General features: G+C 33.1%; 2 protein-coding genes and 1 non-coding gene across 4 annotated transcripts; 2 read left to right on the top strand and 1 right to left on the bottom strand.

Moving 5' to 3' along the window:
- The first annotated feature begins 5,408 nt into the window (after positions 1-5,408).
- On the top strand, positions 5,409-9,606 carry LOC130635859 (COP9 signalosome complex subunit 6-like). Of its 2 annotated transcripts, none has more exons than XM_057445362.1 (10): positions 5,409-5,663; positions 7,146-7,280; positions 7,373-7,464; positions 7,573-7,635; positions 7,939-7,986; positions 8,064-8,178; positions 8,405-8,497; positions 8,672-8,772; positions 8,960-9,028; positions 9,272-9,606. In XM_057445362.1, exons 1-10 carry the CDS (start codon positions 5,450-5,452, stop codon positions 9,365-9,367), a joined length of 1,026 nt encoding a protein of 341 aa, XP_057301345.1. In that variant the 5' UTR covers positions 5,409-5,449; the 3' UTR covers positions 9,368-9,606. The 2 variants fall into 2 exon arrangements, with proteins under 2 accessions (XP_057301345.1, XP_057301346.1); XM_057445363.1 differs by having other exon boundaries at positions 5,411-5,663; positions 9,339-9,606.
- A 1,026-nt stretch (positions 9,607-10,632) lies between these two features.
- Trnak-uuu (transfer RNA lysine (anticodon UUU)) lies at positions 10,633-10,705 on the bottom strand. The gene has a single exon. It is a non-coding gene; the product is annotated as a tRNA-Lys (tRNA).
- A 1,710-nt stretch (positions 10,706-12,415) lies between these two features.
- On the top strand, positions 12,416-18,191 carry LOC130635852 (transcription factor RFX4-like). The gene is made up of 13 exons (XM_057445355.1): positions 12,416-12,901; positions 13,401-13,472; positions 14,023-14,146; positions 14,262-14,453; positions 14,729-14,920; positions 15,511-15,588; positions 15,707-15,820; positions 15,937-16,087; positions 16,219-16,422; positions 16,533-16,627; positions 16,738-16,855; positions 17,262-17,387; positions 17,645-18,191. Exons 2-13 carry the CDS (start codon positions 13,408-13,410, stop codon positions 18,178-18,180), a joined length of 1,995 nt encoding a protein of 664 aa, XP_057301338.1. The 5' UTR covers positions 12,416-12,901; positions 13,401-13,407; the 3' UTR covers positions 18,181-18,191.
- The last annotated feature ends 109 nt before the right edge of the window (positions 18,192-18,300 follow it).

The following is an 18,300-nucleotide window of genomic DNA, read 5'->3' as shown; positions in this document are numbered from 1 at the left end:
GCTAGCATGGAAAACGGAAGTTAAGCCAAGAATGATGAATGATGATTAATAAAAAAACCACTTAAAACCACCAGACTTACATATAAACCTTAAAAACTTGCTTTGTAAACAAATGAGATGGTATTGTGTGACAGAATTGATAACTTAATGATACAGTCAGGTGGTACTCATTGAATATATATGTTAAAAACCATACCAGAAAATTGCTATAAGAATTATTGCTGAATCAGTAGTAATAAAAGAATTAAATAAGACTTACGTAAGACACAGAAGTTAAGCATAATTCGTACATTAACAAGAAAGCAATTGCAGAAAAAAGAGGACAGTTTGTTGGACCAAGCAGCAGCGAATCATACACTTTTTTGTAACAAACTTGATTTAAGAAACATGATGTTCAGATTGCCTAAACAGACTGAGTTAAGCACACATAGAACTATTTTTAAAAAGTGAGGATGTTCAGCATTAATGTTTAATGTAATATTTCCAACATATTGTGCATGCCTGAAGATATACATGAAAGATAATTTTATCACCATCTTCCTCAGCTACTTTAATTTCTTTTGACGTGTCATTATCTTCTGCCCCAATATCATAGTTTTAAAGGGACTGACTGGGAAGAAAGAGTGTCAAATGAAAACCTAGCTAATCCACCATTTCCTGACCCAGAAAAAGAATTACATAGACTAATATATCATCAATACGGTCCTTTTGAGAGTAAATATTGATCTAGCACTTCTATGCCACTGGTTAAATGCAAATAAAATTGCACTTAACGTTACCAAAATCGAGGTTATTCTTTTCGGGCATCCCAATAAGTCAATCAACTATGATGTTAGACTGAAACTAAATGGCAAAAAACTATCCTTTTCCACTTGTGTTAAGTATCTTGGGGTTATTATCGACTCTCACTTAAATTGGTCATTTCTTATAAAAAACGTAGCTACCAAACTTTCCAGAAGTAATAGAGCAATTTCCAAACTCCGTCACTATGTTTCCTTAAAGATACTCCTCTCTGTATACTACTCTTTATTTTTTTCTCACGCTTCTTATTCCTCCCAAGTTTGGTGTCTAACCCATAACATCCATACTCTAAACCTCTACTAAAGCAACTTAACCTTCTTGATATTTTTGATACCACCAAAATCTGTAATGTAACCCTAGTTCACCAAATCCTAAACAAAACCTCTCCACCTGATATAAATAGTCTTTTCAGTCTAGCGTTTCGCCCTGATACTTACAATACCAGAGGATCTTCTATTAAAATTTTAGACAAACCCCTTGTTAGAACTTTTTCTTTTGGTACCAATTCTACTTTATATTTTCAATCTCTTTTCCCTAGACAAGACCTTTCTTCACCATTAATATCTAGAATCAAATCACTCTGCAAAAATTCTCTCCTCAATAAATATTCCTAACTAACTTAGTCCCTTTTTTACTTTTTGCAAATGGATAAATAACCCAGTTACAGTGTATAGTTAATTTTCTTAAAGAAAATAAACAAATAATTTATATTTGTTTATTTAAAATAAAAATTCTAAATATATAATGGTGGCCATCTCCTTAGATTAGTTGTTAACTAGTGTGATGGTCTCCAACTTCTTGTTGTTGTTTTTTTTAGCAATTTATCTAGCTAAAGTTCCTTTTTCATTATAACATTTTGTTTTTTGTAATTAATTTTTTTTCCAGCAAATAAACTCTTACTTACTTTTGTAGTTGGTAACCAATGATCACAGCTGATACCTCAACAGGAAATTGAGCAGTAGAAAAACAACTGAATTTAGTGCAGAAACAGTGCAATAGATAGATGTGCATATCACACATGCCTAGCCTCAAAATTCCAAGGGATATATTTTCGAGGAGTCCTAGAGTATTTAATGCTCATTTTGAGCTTCAGGGATACTAATTAGGGTTTGTCTGCTATCAGACAACTTCCTGCCACATCTTAAAAACATTTTGGTATGCAGATAGGAGTGGAGATCAAGCAATTGTGCTATTGCTGCGGAAATTGAAAAAAATAGTGAAAAATTTAGGTCTTTCCATATATGTACACACAAAATAATTCGGGTTTGTGTGAGACGGTTCACATAATAAGGATTATAGACATTGAATTTAAAGTTAGTGCAGCTAAAAGTACCATTTGAAGCAGCACTGTGAAGTACCCTCTTTTTAATCACAATGTTTGACATAAACAGTTGAAATAACTAGAATCACAAAAATTTATCATGTGCTTGTTATTCCCTGCTGTGTGTTAGCCATCATTCACTAAATATTATCCTGCTTTGTTTTAAAATTCCAAGTGTGAGTGCCAAGATTATTAAGAAATATATAGTTGAAAACATCAAGACCCACACAACACACGTTTCTTATTATTATTGTTATTGTTATGAATGTTTATACACCCTGTGAATTTTTTATCATAATAAATATTAGCGTTTAATATGAGGCGCATTATTGGCTGAATAGTTGGACACAAAATTTCTGGGCTTTTTCATTATTTATATTTCTTAGCTTATTTTTCTACTTAAATTACGCTTATTTTTATGAAACCTGTAGCTAGCGCTGTGTGCATAGAATATAAACTAATGCTGACTCCAGATCTTTTCAATTTATGTAACTCAAAAGATATTTGCTGCTGGAGCAACTTTTAGAAAAGCCGCTGCTAGCTTATAAAACGCCAACAAGTGTCGCGTTGCCTGTTTCTGCGAATACAACAACCTGAAATAGACCTAATTAACAAGTGCAAGTTACCAAAAAAAGGAGCAATCGCGTACGATGCAAGCCGCCATTTATAAACATTGTGGTTTCGAATGAGCCATGTTACAATTGCACGGAGTTACGTTATCCTGCACTAAACCAAATCACCAAGATAAGCTAAGAAGATCCAGAAGGGCTTATAGGAGATCATAACGTAACTGTTGATTTTACACATCAGTATCTGCGCGATCTGTATATACTAAAAGAGGGTTGTTATACACTAAATTCAAAGCTAGCTAAAGTAGCAATACCCCCAGCCTGACTATCTAGCCACCACACTACTATTCACACTAGCTGGTCAACAATCCTGTTAACTGTTGTCAGGCTTGTCAGACTATAGCTAGCTAGCTAGCTAGGTAATTTATTACAAATCAAGGCTTTAATGCAGTTTGTGCTGTCACAGTTGTTTGTAGATTTAAATGAATTTTTTAGCCACTTTCATGTCATTACTTTCTTTTCTTCTTGCAACAAAAAGTATTAATAATTAACCATTTTATTTTGCATAAAAAGATTTTGTTCAGGCAAAATATACAATTAGCTAGCTAACTTTGCAATAATAATTTATGTAGTTAGCTAGCGTATAGACGACCTTCTGCGTGACATCGTAGTTTTAATTTCAATACACCTTTACGATGATTCAATTGTACATGCATTCCTATGGCTCTCCATCGTTTTACAATATCGGAAAAGAGGAGGTAAAAAGCCTGTTTTTATGAGAGTTTGTTAGAGACGAAAGATGTTTAACTTCCGTTGTATCAATTTCTTTCGAATTGTCAGGAAACGTTAAAAATAATAAGATACAACTTACGTGTACTTTTCATTAAAAACAAGACGCTGTAAGAAAAGTTATCACGAAGGAATGTGTTTTTTCCTAAATAAACTCTTATGAAAGTGTGATGTTTACCTCCTCCGATCGAAAAAGAAGCTGCAATGGAGTGTTAGTTTTCTCGAATTATCCTAAAGGTGTATTCAGAACAATGGGCATAGCTGGTGCCATAGATTAGTGGTTATAGCTCTTGTACTCTGTGCGGGAGACAGAGGTTCGATTCCTCTTGACAGCGATTCAACATGAGTGAGTTAATGTTACCATAGCCCTGGGTTAACCAAAGCCATGTGAGGGAAATTGGAGAGATGGCTCCATGTGTGGGTGGTTGGATGATGCCAGGAGTTGTCTAGTAGAGCGCGGGCCCTAATTGGGTCTGCGTAGCTCAAAACGACCATTAAATACTCTAGGACTCTCCATCTAAGCCTTGACCCCTCCTGGAAATAATAGACAGGGTATATCCCTCGATATTAGTGAGGCTTGCCATGTAAAATATGCACATCTATCTATCTATCTAGTCATATGTGTCACTCCTCTTTTGTGTAGGTTAAAAAGCAGAACTCACACAGGGTAAAATGGTTATTAATAAAGATTAAAGATTTTTTGGGTAGCATAAGACGCAAGAGAAACTTTTTAATTTTTAACTATAACTTTAATTTCTTCTAATTCTTCCAAAATTATTTCACTAATTTTTAGGAAATATATATTTCTTTTTTGATGGGTGATTATTGTGATCTTTTGTGTATATTTTCTACCTATAGAAATTTTTGCACATGTGCAAAAAAAAAAAAAAAAGCAAACTTTTTTAACTTTTGTAAACATTGGCAAGTCTTAAGATTATCTAAATAAACGGCTCTAGCGATGATCTGACAACTCCGTTTGCCACATAACTTTATGGTTTTTACTATATAATCAATCCTTAAAACATAATCGCAAAAATCTGGGTGAACAAGGTGGGCATTTGCGCTTGGTTGAACGATAAAGAAATCAGCTAAAGCATCCAAGTTCCTTGATTTACATCTTGGAAAACTTGGTGATAAGGCGATAAATTTTGCCATAAAAAGATTCTCCAGCCTGTTTAGTTTTATAATAATATAGGTTTATTTGGTATTTAATGAGCGATTACAAATGTAACAGTAGATTAAAATGTCATATCCCCAGCGTGAAAAAATATTTTTATCTGTGTTCTACCACAGCAATTTTTGAGTTGTGTGTTCCATAAAGTGCACAAGTTTTAGTACTAGTGAATTTGATAATATGGTATACATCCTAGACGTTGTTATACCCATCCGTTGTTGCAAGTGAAAAGAGAAAGTTACCAGGAAAAGTAAAATCACAAAATTAAGTGATTCACATATTATGGACATTATATGCTAATTAATTTTATCTGCATAATTTGTAATTTAAATATGGACTATACAAGTGAAGGAAGCAATGAAAGTTTGAATTTTTAGCACCCAAGCAAAACAAGAAAGGTAAGAAAGTGTAGAGATTTGATAGTTTCCGGGGCGAAGCCCAGAGGCAGACCAAGAAAGACTTGGCAGGAGGTTATAAGGACAGACTTGATACAAAAGAAGTCGAGTTTAGATCTAACACAGTCTAGATCAGATTGGAAGAAGGTCATTAATATACCCCGTCCAACCCATGCTAGCTTGAAAAGGGACGTTACCCTGAGAATGAATGAATGTTTTAAAGATTATCCCAGTAATTGCTTTTCTTGAATTTTTTTTTAATTTAATTCACCAAACTTAACCCCATAAAATACAGGATGTTGAGCTTACCCTTTCATGTAACCTGTATCTATTTGGCCACACTTGCCTAGCATCATTTGAGTTTCACTGTATATGTTTATAGAATAATGAGAGAGTGTAAATGTCTTCACAAACCAAGAGGCTAAAGATGAATGAAGATAGCAATGTAAAAATGAATGTTGAAAGCATTGAACAAACAGATAATGTAAAACCAACTGAAGTTGTCGCTGCAGGTGTTACAGCGAGTGTAACTGTAGCCTTACATCCCTTGGTGATCATGAACATATCTGATCATTATACTCGCATTAAAGCCCAAGAAGGCATTGCACCTAAAGGTATCATATTAATCTTTTTCTCCAATAAACACAAACAAACAAGGGAATCCTGATACAAGTCAGTATTTTTTTCTTTCGGTAAAATCAGAAAAAAAGGAGACTAATTTGGTGGAAATTCAAATTCTTTTGCAGCAAGTCTGTCCTAATCATATGCAGAGTCATTCTCATCCTACATCTGTGCTTGGCTCCAAAAACTAATCAAGTCTCTGCACTTTCTTTATCAATTATCCTCCTATATTTTTTCAAGCACCCCCCCCCCCAAAAAAAAAAAAAACAACAACAGGCTTTTAACTGTCTTAATGCCAGTTTGGTTATTTATTTGTTTTATGTTTATGTGTGTGCAGTACTTTAGCTTGTTTCAATATGTGTTTGTGCCTTTATTAGTCTATTTTTTATTATTAGTTGTATTAGTTCAGGTGTGTTCAGTAAGTATGTGTATATTATATGTTGTGTGGTCACAGTGTATTTCTTAATTGTTGGTTTAATTATCCATAAGGAGCTTCTGTTTTATATGTTTGCATCCATATCTGGATAACATCTCTATGAATAATCCTACAAATACCTTGCCGGATTCTTAGCTCAGAGATACTGTTTCTATCTCTTACACATACACTCAACCCATCACATTCACTCAAACCATTTTATGCACATGCCTCACTGTCCATGCCTCATTTGCATGTACCTCCTACTTAAAAACAAGTTGATTTCTTTGATTCTCAAGATTTTGGACTTTAAAGTTTCACTAATTATGCGAAATAATTAATTATGCAAAATCATTAATTATATGAAATCATTATCTCCCTAATGTTGAAAAGCAATTACTGTTACCACTGATAATTCAAGCTTAAATAATTGTATTGATTAAATGTTAACATTAATTTTAATATGCTCCAATCATCAACATAGCTAAAAAACATATATACATCATCATATCTTGGTAAAACCATTAAAAAGAACACCCCACTTATCCAGGAGATGATTTCTCTCAATTTTTATTAGTTCTTGTATCTTTATCAAAATGGACAGAAATTGTTTTTGCAGTATAAAGTTCAGTAAATTTAAATAAAGACATTTTCAGTAAAATCATTTGTTTCAAGATAATTTTCTGTTTACACACTTCATGTTGAACTATGTGAATTATAACGACATGACATAATGTTTTAAAGAAGAAAATATCTTCAGCATATTCAATTTTTCACACATGATAAAATTAAATTCCAATCATATAAACAAAAATGTTGTTTTGCATTTTTGTGTCTTTTTCTGTCAAATATTATTCCCATGATATAAAAGTCAAAAACAACAACATCAGTTTAGGTGTTTCCTTAAAAGTAATACGGCAAGGTAACTGTAAAATAGAAAATAGGTATTTTAAATGGTGTAGGAATAATATTTGGTGTTGTTTCAGCCTAGCATTTTTCAATGTGGAAAAATGTTGTGTTAAGTTGGTATTGTTAATTTGTTTTCTATTTAATTTTTTAGTTTTTGGTGCATTGCTTGGAAAGCAAAATGGCCGCCATTTGGAACTTTTTAATTCTTTTGAATTACAACATACAGAAAATAACAATGGTGAAGTATCAATCGAAATGGAATATTTCCGCAATAAAGAAGAACAATGTATTTATATTGTAGTACTCCTTATTTTAAGTTTAAAAATTTTATTCATTTTTAACTAATTGTTATCTATAAGCTGACTTTTTCCTTTTAAGTTCGTCAAGTTTTTAAAGATCTTGACTTTTTGGGTTGGTATACTGTTGGTTTATCGAAAGCTACTGAACAAGATATCCATATACATCGACAGGTTGGTTAGCTAACATTTTTTTATATTTGTTAAGAGAAGGAAAAGTTAAATATACTAACTCTACATGATTTTCTAGATATTTTGTCACAAAAATGTCCTTTGTTTTAGCTATCTGAAGTTAATGAAAGTTCATTGTTATTAAAATTAGATCCAATATCAAAGTCATCCAATGTAAGTTTATAGTTTTTAACCCTTAAATGTTGGTTCCTGCAAATACCCAGTAAAAATCAAGCAAAAAACCGCCCCACAAATAAATGTTAAAATTCTATCAATGCAATGTTTAATTGACATCACTTTATCCCCATTACTGCAAGAAAAGTTTTTTCTTTCACCAACTGTCATGGTCGTGTATATTTCTAATTTAGTGCATTGCAGTGTTTTTTATTTTGAAGATTTGTCATAAGGTCGTTGTGTTGCATTTTAAACTCTGCACATTACTTAGGACCAATCCAGTTTCTTATTTCTTGTTTTCAGCTGCCAGTCACAATTTACGAGTCAATGATGGATATTATCGATGAACAGGTGCACATTTTATTAAAATCTCTCTGTAGTCTGTCTAAGTGTGTTCAAATGTTTTGTAATAACATTGTATATCACAGCCACGAATGCTATTTATCGAAGTTTGTTACACCCTTGCAACAGAAGAAGCTGAAAGAATCGGAGTAGACCATGTTGCAAGATTGTCGTCTGCCGGAACTTCTGACATTTCTCAAGGTAATCAATTTTACTTTAGAAAAATGTTGAGTGAATTCAAGCAACAACTGAGAATATAAGTGCGTTGTCTCTCACTTTTACCGTTCGCTCTGCATTTTTTAGTTTTGGGGGAAATCTTTTGTTCCCAATGTGATCATTTCTTATCCAAATTGATAAGATAAAGGACTGCCCTGGCATATTTCTAAACATATATAAATAATTTAATTTATGTTAATATTTTTAATAGTGTCTGAATATATTCAAGTACAGAAAAGTGCAGTCAAGATGTTGTATTCTAGAGTGAAAATTATCATGCAATATGTTAAAGCTGTGAAAGCAGGTATTTGTTTGTTTGTTTGTTTGTTGTTGTCGTTGTTGTTGTCGCTTTTACTGTTTAAAGCCAGCATTAGTTGATGCGAACCTACACTAGTTCATTGTCGACTTTATGTTGTTGTTGTTGTTGTTGTTTTTGTTGTTTTTAGATGTGTAGTAAACTCATTTTTTATTATTTCAGGTGAAATACCTGTGGAGCAAGAAATAATGCGTGAATGTTTGAGTTTATGTCAACGTTTACCTGTGTTGAATACAGAAACTTTTAAAGAACATTTTTACGATGTAAGATTAGATGTGTATTTTTCTTCGAAATTGTTTCTGCGCAGCAGACATGTAGGAAAGCGTCAATTTAGAAAAAAGTAGTTTTTAAATGTACTGATTTAAAATTCACTTTACACTTATTTACAAAACACAGAGTGGAAAAAAAATTCAAATAGTTTCAATCAACATTATTTCATTTACATTCTAGCAATGCAACGATGTTTCCCTCATGGCTTACCTTGCTGCAATTACGAAAGGTTGCAACATATCAAACGAGGTAAGAATATGAACTAAAAAAATGTAAAATATTTTCCGCGTTATTTGTCGCCTTTGAGTGGTTTTAGAATTACGACTTGTCTGTTCGATTAGATAAAGAATCAGTCTGCTTTTCCTTGCGGCTGAAACCTTTTCCCGTTTTCGCAAATGTTTATTTCCGAAAAAAAGTTAATCATGAACTGAAGAAGGTTTATTCCACAAAATAGAACCATAAGATCTTCCTGCAAAAATTTTATTTCTTTAGAACCGCGGAAATGCAATTGCAATAAAGTTGACTCGCAAAATTTTAACAGCCAGCTTTTTTGTTTCAGTTGATTGCAAAGTTCAACTTGATTTTTGACCGTCATGGATCAAGCAGAAGAATGCGAGGGCTGTTTTTCTAAAGATTTGTTTGAACCATAAAATGTTCGAATCATAGAATGTTCGTACGTTGCGAACGGATTCTTTGCTGTTGTAGCAGTGTCGCTTTCTTTAAAAAAGACTGGTCTCCAATGTGCCATTGCACAGAGGATTTTTAAGAAGAAGTTCAAGATTACTGACTAGATTTATTTTCTAAAAAGAAAATTACGACTCCTAAAAGCTCTTTTATATACCCCTACTTCTTATACACTTTTTATAAGAAACATCCTTTTTTCAGCCTCGCGTTTATTAGAAAATCGACTTTACTTACACAAGCCTTTTTTATAAGAACATGGTTTAAAATAACGCTAAAGCTGAGATTTTAGAAAAAATCAAGAATATGTTAAGAACTTACTTAGCCTTTAATTACAGTTATGCTTCGAATAAACGCCCGGGGCGTTTATTAAATGTTTGACATTGTTGGGGGGCGTCTATTCGAGGGGGTGTATCAAATATGAGAGATTGTGTTTAGTTGTATGTACGAAATTTTTATATTAAATTAGCACCATTAAATTTGCCTTTTAATTAAAAGAGCAAATATATTCATATACTTTTACTATCGCCTCGAATTAACGCCACTTATGAAGGAGGGGCGTCTATTCGAGGGAGGGGCGTTTATTTAAAAAATAACTGAAAAAGGGGGGCGTTTATTCGAAGCATTACGGTAGAATAACGAACTTAGAAATTTTAACTTTATCGTGCTACCTACCTTGATGATTCATTTTTTTAGTAAAGATTTTGAAGCATGGGAAGCATGTACACAGAACGTATAACTTTAAAAACAATGATATTAATATTTTATTCGGGGTCAGTTTCAAAATTTATATTTATAAAATAATCAAACAGCGGGTAGCAGTTTCGCAACTTTTTTTAAGAACGCAAATATATAAAAAAATAATATTTGGTTCCAAAAAGTTTAAAAAAACAGTCCCGGATGAAATTTTGGCACAGCAAGAAATAAATATTTCAGGTTTTTCTAATCTGTATCTTATTCTTTTGCTAATTATGTAAGCAACCCTTAGATAAACGTTTGTCAAAGGCTTGAAAAATCTATAACCGCCCGTACTATATGAAAATGCACCAAATATAGTAATGTTAAATTTTGAAGTCATAAAACATTTCACTCAGTTTTTTGAAGTTGTACATGGGAAAAATGGTGCAAAGTATAAAAGCAAAAAAATTTCATAATAAAATAAATAAATTTCACGCCCGATGAGGGACTCGAACCCGCGACCCTCAGATTAAAAGTCTGATGCTCTACCGACTGAGCTAACCGGGCGTATCTTTAGTTAGCCAACTTTTTTTTATGATATTTATTGTTTGTGAAATATGAAATCATGAAATGACTAATAATATATGAATTCAAAAATTTTAAAAAGACCTTTAACCGAAATATTGTCAAAAAAATTTCTTTTATGAAAATATGTGCTTGAGATGAAAGGATTTGACCATTACCGGCGTATGGGTTTTTGTTTCTAAATTTATGTAGCTAATATTATTCCTGTGAGGAAGTTAAATTTAGAATTACTACTATTCCAACTTTTATTCTTTGAAAATGCAAAGTTGTAAACATTGAAAAATTAATATTTTTTTTTCTGTTCCTCGAAGTTTTTTTTTCCGTTTTGCGTTTTTCCGTTATCGAAAAAAGGAAAAAAGAGGCCCTGAAAAGTTAATAAAGTTTTAAAACTAAGCGAGTAGAAAAAATCTGTTTTTTATTTGTAAAAAACATAACATGATTTTAATTAAAGTTCAAAAGAGTGTTCTCTTAAACTTGCAAAGAACTGTCAAATTTCTTAGTATTTAACCAAACGAGACCACGTTTAGACCACAGTACCAACCAAGCATAAAGAAATAGAGATCGGTTGGCGATTTTGCTTCTTTGTTGTCGAAAAGCATGAAAACACGTTTTCTTGATTTTTGAGAGCATTGAAACAACATTTGGTTTTATAACATTTTAAACGTTTTAATATTTTCTTGTGAATGAAAGTTGATATATGGTTTGTTTGTTCGCCACAATAAATGCCATTAGTTTAGTAATAGAAAAAGTAAAAGCGACACGCGTCTCGCCATCTTGGACACGTTCTTACGTGCTTGTGTTACAAAACATGTCAAATTAGCGAGTTGGATCGAGTTTCGAGTAGCAAATCAATACATTGCAATTTTCTTCTTTGGAAAAGTTACACTCCCACGCGCACAAAAAGGGTTTTTATAACGCGCATTTTACACGAAGTTCTTGCCAGTTTTTTCGACATGCAATGGAAAATTCCTATCATATTTTTAATGAATTTTTTGCTAACCAACAATTGAATTAAAAAGAGAAACTGGCAAAACTAATATAAAAAATTAATTATCGCTGTGCTGTCCCTGGATATTTTCGATTAAATTTGCAACCTCGCAAAAAAACCTTCTTAGGCTTCTTTAAAATTTTCTACCCACAAAGTTTTAAAAAGATAAAAAAGCCTTAAGTACGAGGTTGATATAATCTCATTTTTAGCTATTTCGTCATCGCTTTTCACAAAAAACTGAAGTAAGTAGAATAATTCAGGATGTTCGCCTTATTTTCTCCATCCACGTCGTGAGATTTTAAAAAGAACAAAATTGACGCAATTCTTAATATTTCAAATTGTCCATGAACCAATCTATAGTACCCCGCCTAACAAGCAGAGCAAGACTAATAGCTTTTAAAGAAAAGAATGAAAAATAAATAAAAAAACAATTTTCCCAACATTTCAAAAAATGGACTCGCATTTTAGTTCATGCGCTGAGATTCCTATTCTAATCCAGTGAGTCAAAAAGAAAAGTATTCCCTTTGTAGAATTTTTAAGTATGACGACGCACCCTTTGAGGATTAATTTTGAATAGTGGTTTGTGGCAGCGTGCATCGATCACTTCTGCGATGTAAAGCAAGTGAAGTTACGATAGAAGCAAAATAATTCGTTTCTCAAAGGACTGTGTCACGCATACCTTTCCAATGATAAAGAGTAAATAATTTCTTTTTAAAGCACAGTAAATACCATAAAATTAAAAATTTTTTGAAATGTTTAAATTGTCAGGTGGTGGAACGTAGGACTGCCAATTCACAAATAAATAATAAAACTCCTAAGAGGATTTATAATTTCCGCGCAACGTGTTACTATGGACCCCGCCCAGCGTTAGAAGGACATTTCACACGTTCAACAAACATTTTAATAAATTTAATATAAAATGTTGTACAAAGTGATAACGAGGCCAACACGTTTGAAAGCGCGACACATGTTCTGATTGTCCTGCAAACAAAACGGAATGCTATAAAATAAAATACTGTGGAATTGCTAAATAAAATCAAATTGTTTTCAAATAAATTGCCAGTTGCTTAGTGATCGTCTACGCAAAGTATCAACAATTTGGATTTTTTTTTAGAAAGGCGAAAATTGGAAAATAAATTTTGGTCAGACCTTTATTTTTTTTAAACAAAAACATTGGAGGAAACGAGCAGGTAATGATAATTTTTATATATTTTCATTCTTTTATACCTATTCTTATCTTCTTCTCATCATTTAAATCGGTATTTTTGTCACTGGGTAACGACGGCAAAAATATGTTGTGAAAAATACTTTACTAGTTTCCAGGAGATTTTACTTTTTTTTAGATTATTTTGTTATTAAATAAATTTTCTCGTTACCCAGAGATATTACTGTTTATAAAATACATCCCGTTGACAAGGAGGCATGCAAAAAATCACAGTTCAAAACAGGCCCTTTGTACTTTAACTTCGTTTCACCCTCAACTTTGACCTCTTTAGACCTTAAAGTCGGAGCATAGTTTGAGGTCACCTTCTCTAAATTATTTCATAATAATTATCTGCACCTTAACCAAACCAATTTGATAATTTGTTGTTCCAATCAATATTTTTGTCAAAAACCACTTAAAAACCACGTAGTTTTGACTAGGTTAAAACCAGACTTAATATTTAACAATATCTATTTTCCCCCTAGAGCAAACATGAAAGGCCACAAACGAAGTCACATCTCATTGAGCAAGCTGCAATCTCCTATTACAACACAATGGTAAGAACCAGCTTTTTCTTACCTATCTCAATTATAATAGCTGACGTCTGTCTGTCTCTAGGCAAAATAGTACCGCAAATAGCGGACGAACCCTTTGATTTTTCCACGGGCCACCGACTAGTTTTGTTAATTTCTTGATGTATTAGAATATCATATCATAAAAGGACTGCTAAGTAAGAGCACATGTTATTCCACCCTTATTTCAACGCGATACACTGTGTATACGCCAATCATCTAGCAGAACTTGAAACTTACCTATTTTGTTCTACCCTTAACATCAGGTAGAAAAGTTATTAAAGGGTGAAGCCAACGCGAGACAACGGAAATGATCTTACAGCTTATGAAGAAAACACATAGATATGATGTATTCTTGTATGCAGGAGAATGGTCTTTAAAATAATCTGTCAGAAGACTGACATTTGTAATGTTACGTGACGTTTTGCTCTTCACATTTAGCGTGATGTTTTTTTTTTTAATTCCCTAAGGTCCTGAAAGGTCATAACATGGATAAACAAGCGATCTAACTTTTAGTATGAAAATTCGTGTTTAGGTTACACGACAATTATGACATGGAAGAGGGAATGAGTTTACCGAGAAGTTCACTGTATACGCATTACTTAGATTTCTGTACGAAAAATACCATTGTTCCTGTAAATGCTGCAAGCTTTGGAAAGGTAAGTAAATTTATAGAGATATAATAAAGAGTGAGTAAACTAAAATTTTTTTTGTTTTGTTTCTTTTCTCTTGTAGAAAACAATCAAATTTAACAAAAACCGCTTGTCTTTCTAGATTATCAGAAGCACATTTCCTGAACTAAAAACGCGTCGGTTGGGTACCCGGGGACAGTCAAAGTATCATTATTACGGTATAAGCATTAAAAAGACGTCACAATACTACGACGCCGTTTCGAATAACGTACGTCTAAGCGCGTCGGGATCTGGTCAGACGTATACTAAAACAAATGAGATTGAAGAGAACGAGGTATACACACGTCAATATTTTTACTTAGTTGCAGAACTTACAGTGAACTTTTTAAAATATTTTTACGAAAAACACAAACAGATGTTTCTGGCGTCTTTAACTTAGATTTCAATGTTTTTATTTCGTTGCTGAAGGTTATCCCCGCAAGGGTCAAGGTTAGGGTTGGAACCTTATTAGGGAGGGGGTGATAACCAACAAGCACCTTTAGTAACAAGAACAAAAATAAACTTAAAAGACAGATATTTTGATTTCTTATTATTATTTTCTCAATTCAGCGCAAGACTGCAACTTTAGCAACCAGCCAGGAGGCATCTAGTAACCATAGCAACCGTACTAACCACAACAAATCAACTTCCGACAACAACAATAATGGTAGCAGCAGTAACATCACGGCAAATGGGACTTTATTGCCCGAATTCCCAAACGAAAACTCGCTTAATCTCCTTGATGATGTGCTCAAAGATAAGGTTAGCAGTTTAGCTAATTATTGTCGCACAGGCTAATTCCTTATCCAGGCTATACAAAAGTTTCTTCCTTCGTGATACATGTAAACATTAGTGGCAGGAGAAACACCGATTACATTTCCTTGAATTGCAGTTAGTACTGAAAACTAGATTTTAGGCGGTAAAAGATTCTGAACTTCTAAACTTCTTGTCTTTTTTTATTTTTTATTACTTACTTCTTTTTAAAATGGGGGGAAGGGGAGGGACCCATTGTAAAACAGAAATATAGATTTGGATATAGATTTGTAAATATTGTACTTATTTTTGAATGAAATGAAATAATAACATTACAGACAAAGCAAAGATGCAAACAAGCCTGTCAATAGCAACGCTAGTTAAAAAAACTGTTCCTATGTACAGGTGTTTGCTATATTGAGATTTTTTTAAAGATCTCTTAATGTACTCAAACCAATCGTCATACAAAAATGTTCGCTCAACCTCGTTTCCACTTCTAGCGCAAACGAGACAACAAACCAAGAACAAGTCTAATGTCCGCTATGTACAGGCTAAAATGTTTTTCTACCATGAAATTACAGAAGATATTTTCGTTACAGGTAAAGACGTTTTTAATCATGTATCGAGCACATTGTCAAAGAATTTTGGATACCATCTTGAGAGCTAATTTTGCAGAGGTAAGCAAGAAAAATGCTCTTTAACTTCTTTGATGTGTTTTTTTAAATATTATCATTTTTTGTACAATATTAAATGAATTTATTTCGGATGATTATTTAAATGCAGAGTTTTTTTTAGGTTCAAAATTTTTTGGTTCATTTTTGGCAAGGAATGCCTGCTCATATTACTGTAATTCTCTCAAACGAGGCTGTCATTGAGTTAATTGGTAACTGTGACAACATACTATATAAGGTAAGAATACCCTTCGTTTCCAGGCTCTGTTTTAATTATGTTTAAAACGCTATAGCATTTAAGTTGTCATGTTATACCCTCCTCCATTGATGACACTCTTCTCCATTGATCTTTAGGCTGTAGCAAGGGTTCTTATTCCCAGTTCATTGCAGCCTCTACCAGCCAGTCTAACACAAGCTATTCAGCAATTTGCGAAACAGTTGTCAGTATGGCTTGAGATGGCGCTCTATCATTTACCTGAAGATTTGCAACACAAAAAAATATCAGGTAAAAGAAATTTCTAAGTGACTCACCGCTCCGACTTTGCTTCCAGGAGTATCTCTCATATGAAAAGAAAAACATCCTTGTGAACAATGCGCTCTCCGACATAGATGTTAATATTTTTGTTTTTTTCTTAGTTGCAAAGTCCTTCTCACAGCTGTTATGCAGGCAGACGTCTCTATCACATTTAGCACAAGCTGCACGAACAGTTCTCCATAATGCTGAGCCCGCATCGCAAATGGTGACGGATATCCACGACATTCCCATCGAAAGCATTATACAACAAGTTATGTGGATATCTCCACAATATATGAAAAGAGATATGAAACTAGCTGAAAAATGTGAGTATGTTATATGTTGTTTCCATGACAAAAACCAAACACAACATGCTTTCCTTCTGCAAAATCTTACAAAAACTAGACTGCGAACGTCATTCATGGCTTTTTTTTAGTTTTACGCGAATTTTGTGATTTGCTTGAACAACAATCATCGATCGAAGACTACACTGATTGGATATCATCTTTAATATGCAGATGTGTTGTCAAGGTAACATTTGATTGACATGAAAAATAAATGCTCATTTTTACTAGTTAGCTCCCTAAGATTATTTACACACAAAAAAAAACAGAATAAAAAGATTTTTTACTTCTTTTTAGCCGAGTGAAAAAGAGGACGCCGTATTTCAAAGTTTGGCGCAAGAATTTCTATTAAAGTGGTCCTTTGTGACGTCAAAGGTTATCCAAGAATTGACGTTACGAAGTGCGAAAAGTTTCGGTAAGTTCTTTAAAGTTGCAGTAGTCAAATGGACAGATTAATCGATTACTTAGCTGTTCACAATTTTTTTTATTTTCTATTTTTTGTTAAAGTTAACAGTACAGTAAGCTTCGTGGTAAAATACAAAATACAAACCATTGGATAATTATTAATTAATAAAGATTGATAAAAATAACTATTTTTGATTGGATAGTAGAAATAACCTTTTTATTATTGTTAGAAACTTACTGTAGTAAGTTATAGACCGTAATGATGGTTTTATTCTGAAACCACCGACTTAAACCTCAGGTGTACTTTACGGAACAGGTTCAAAACCTACTTTTCCGTAGTACAGTATATCTATGGTACAAGTTACGTTGCTGTAACTCAAAACATATAAAAAATTTCTTGAATTTTCTTCGATTAGGTTCGTTTCATTTGTTACAAATGTTATTCGATGAGTACATTTTCTTCTTGATCGAATCCCACGCTGATATATCTGAAGAAATTTATGACACGGTTCCTGCTGACAAACAAAACTCAAGAGGCAAAAGTAAGCTGGCTTATTTGTTTTTATAAAAGTTTACACGTAATAAACAACCCCGTTCCCAGGGCTTTTTCCTCTTTTATTACCTCGCCGTCTGATATAAAACAAACAGAGGTCCTGAGTACGATATTGCTCGTTCTATAATAGAAACAAGTTTTCAAGACACCTTTCCTGTGGTTATGACAAAAATTATCTTTTTTCTGTCAAAATAATACCTGGCATGGTTTTTTAAATTTATAATTAAAATCATCTTTCTTATTCAGGTTTGCTTGCAAGTGTATCCTCACCAAGTTACATGGAAACATTTCGGACAAGATATTCATCAACCTCGTCTTCAGGTAGAGGTTCATTAACCCCACCTTCTGGAAAAGACGATACTGCCTTCTTTAGTTATCCAAGTCCAAACACAAACTACAGGCGCAATATTAATCCACAACAAAGACAATTTATGTTCCCGTATGATGAGCCAGCAAGATACGAATCCTTCGATTCAACAACCCTCAAAGCTCAAACGAATTTTAATCAATCACTACAATACGCGCCAAATATAAACCAATCAAACCTAATCAATCAAAATACTAGCCAATCAGAAGGAGATATGTATTATAGTGATGATTTGGAAATTGTGAGGCAGCTACAAGAACGCACAAAATCTCTAATGGAAGCTAGTAGGTACGAAAGTTCGACTCGATATCACCCGTACGCTTCTGACTATCAAGATAATCGAGTCCATTATCAACAAAATAATCAGATGGAAAGCTACGGAAACAACGAGTCCTATTTTCTGCAACGAATGTAAATCAAGAAACACGCATGCGCATATGTTGCTAATTACAACACCAGTTCAAGCATGAGTGGTGTTGAAACAATTAACTAATTAGCCCAAGATGGGTTTGCCTATTATTATTCTTAATTGCAA

The sequence above is a fragment of the Hydractinia symbiolongicarpus genome, chromosome 3, assembly GCF_029227915.1.
Source record: "Hydractinia symbiolongicarpus strain clone_291-10 chromosome 3, HSymV2.1, whole genome shotgun sequence".
Classification (NCBI taxonomy): domain Eukaryota; kingdom Metazoa; phylum Cnidaria; class Hydrozoa; order Anthoathecata; family Hydractiniidae; genus Hydractinia; species Hydractinia symbiolongicarpus.
Note: the sequence above shows the minus strand (reverse complement) of the source record. Positions and strands in the feature narration are given on the sequence as shown.

Excerpts from the sequence above, each read along its gene's own strand:
- LOC130635859 (XM_057445362.1), top strand. The coding sequence starts at position 5,450 with ATGTCTTCACAAACCAAGAGGCTAAAGATGAATGAAGATAGCAATGTA. Across the intron at positions 7,987-8,063 it reads TGGATATTATCGATGAACAG|CCACGAATGCTATTTATCGA; the intron begins GTGCACATTTTA and ends TGTATATCACAG. Across the intron at positions 8,773-8,959 it reads TTAAAGAACATTTTTACGAT|CAATGCAACGATGTTTCCCT; the intron begins GTAAGATTAGAT and ends TTTACATTCTAG.
- LOC130635852 (XM_057445355.1), top strand. The coding sequence starts at position 13,408 with ATGAAAGGCCACAAACGAAGTCACATCTCATTGAGCAAGCTGCAATCT. Across the intron at positions 16,088-16,218 it reads GCAACACAAAAAAATATCAG|TTGCAAAGTCCTTCTCACAG; the intron begins GTAAAAGAAATT and ends TTTTTTTCTTAG. Across the intron at positions 16,856-17,261 it reads ACGAAGTGCGAAAAGTTTCG|GTTCGTTTCATTTGTTACAA; the intron begins GTAAGTTCTTTA and ends TTCTTCGATTAG.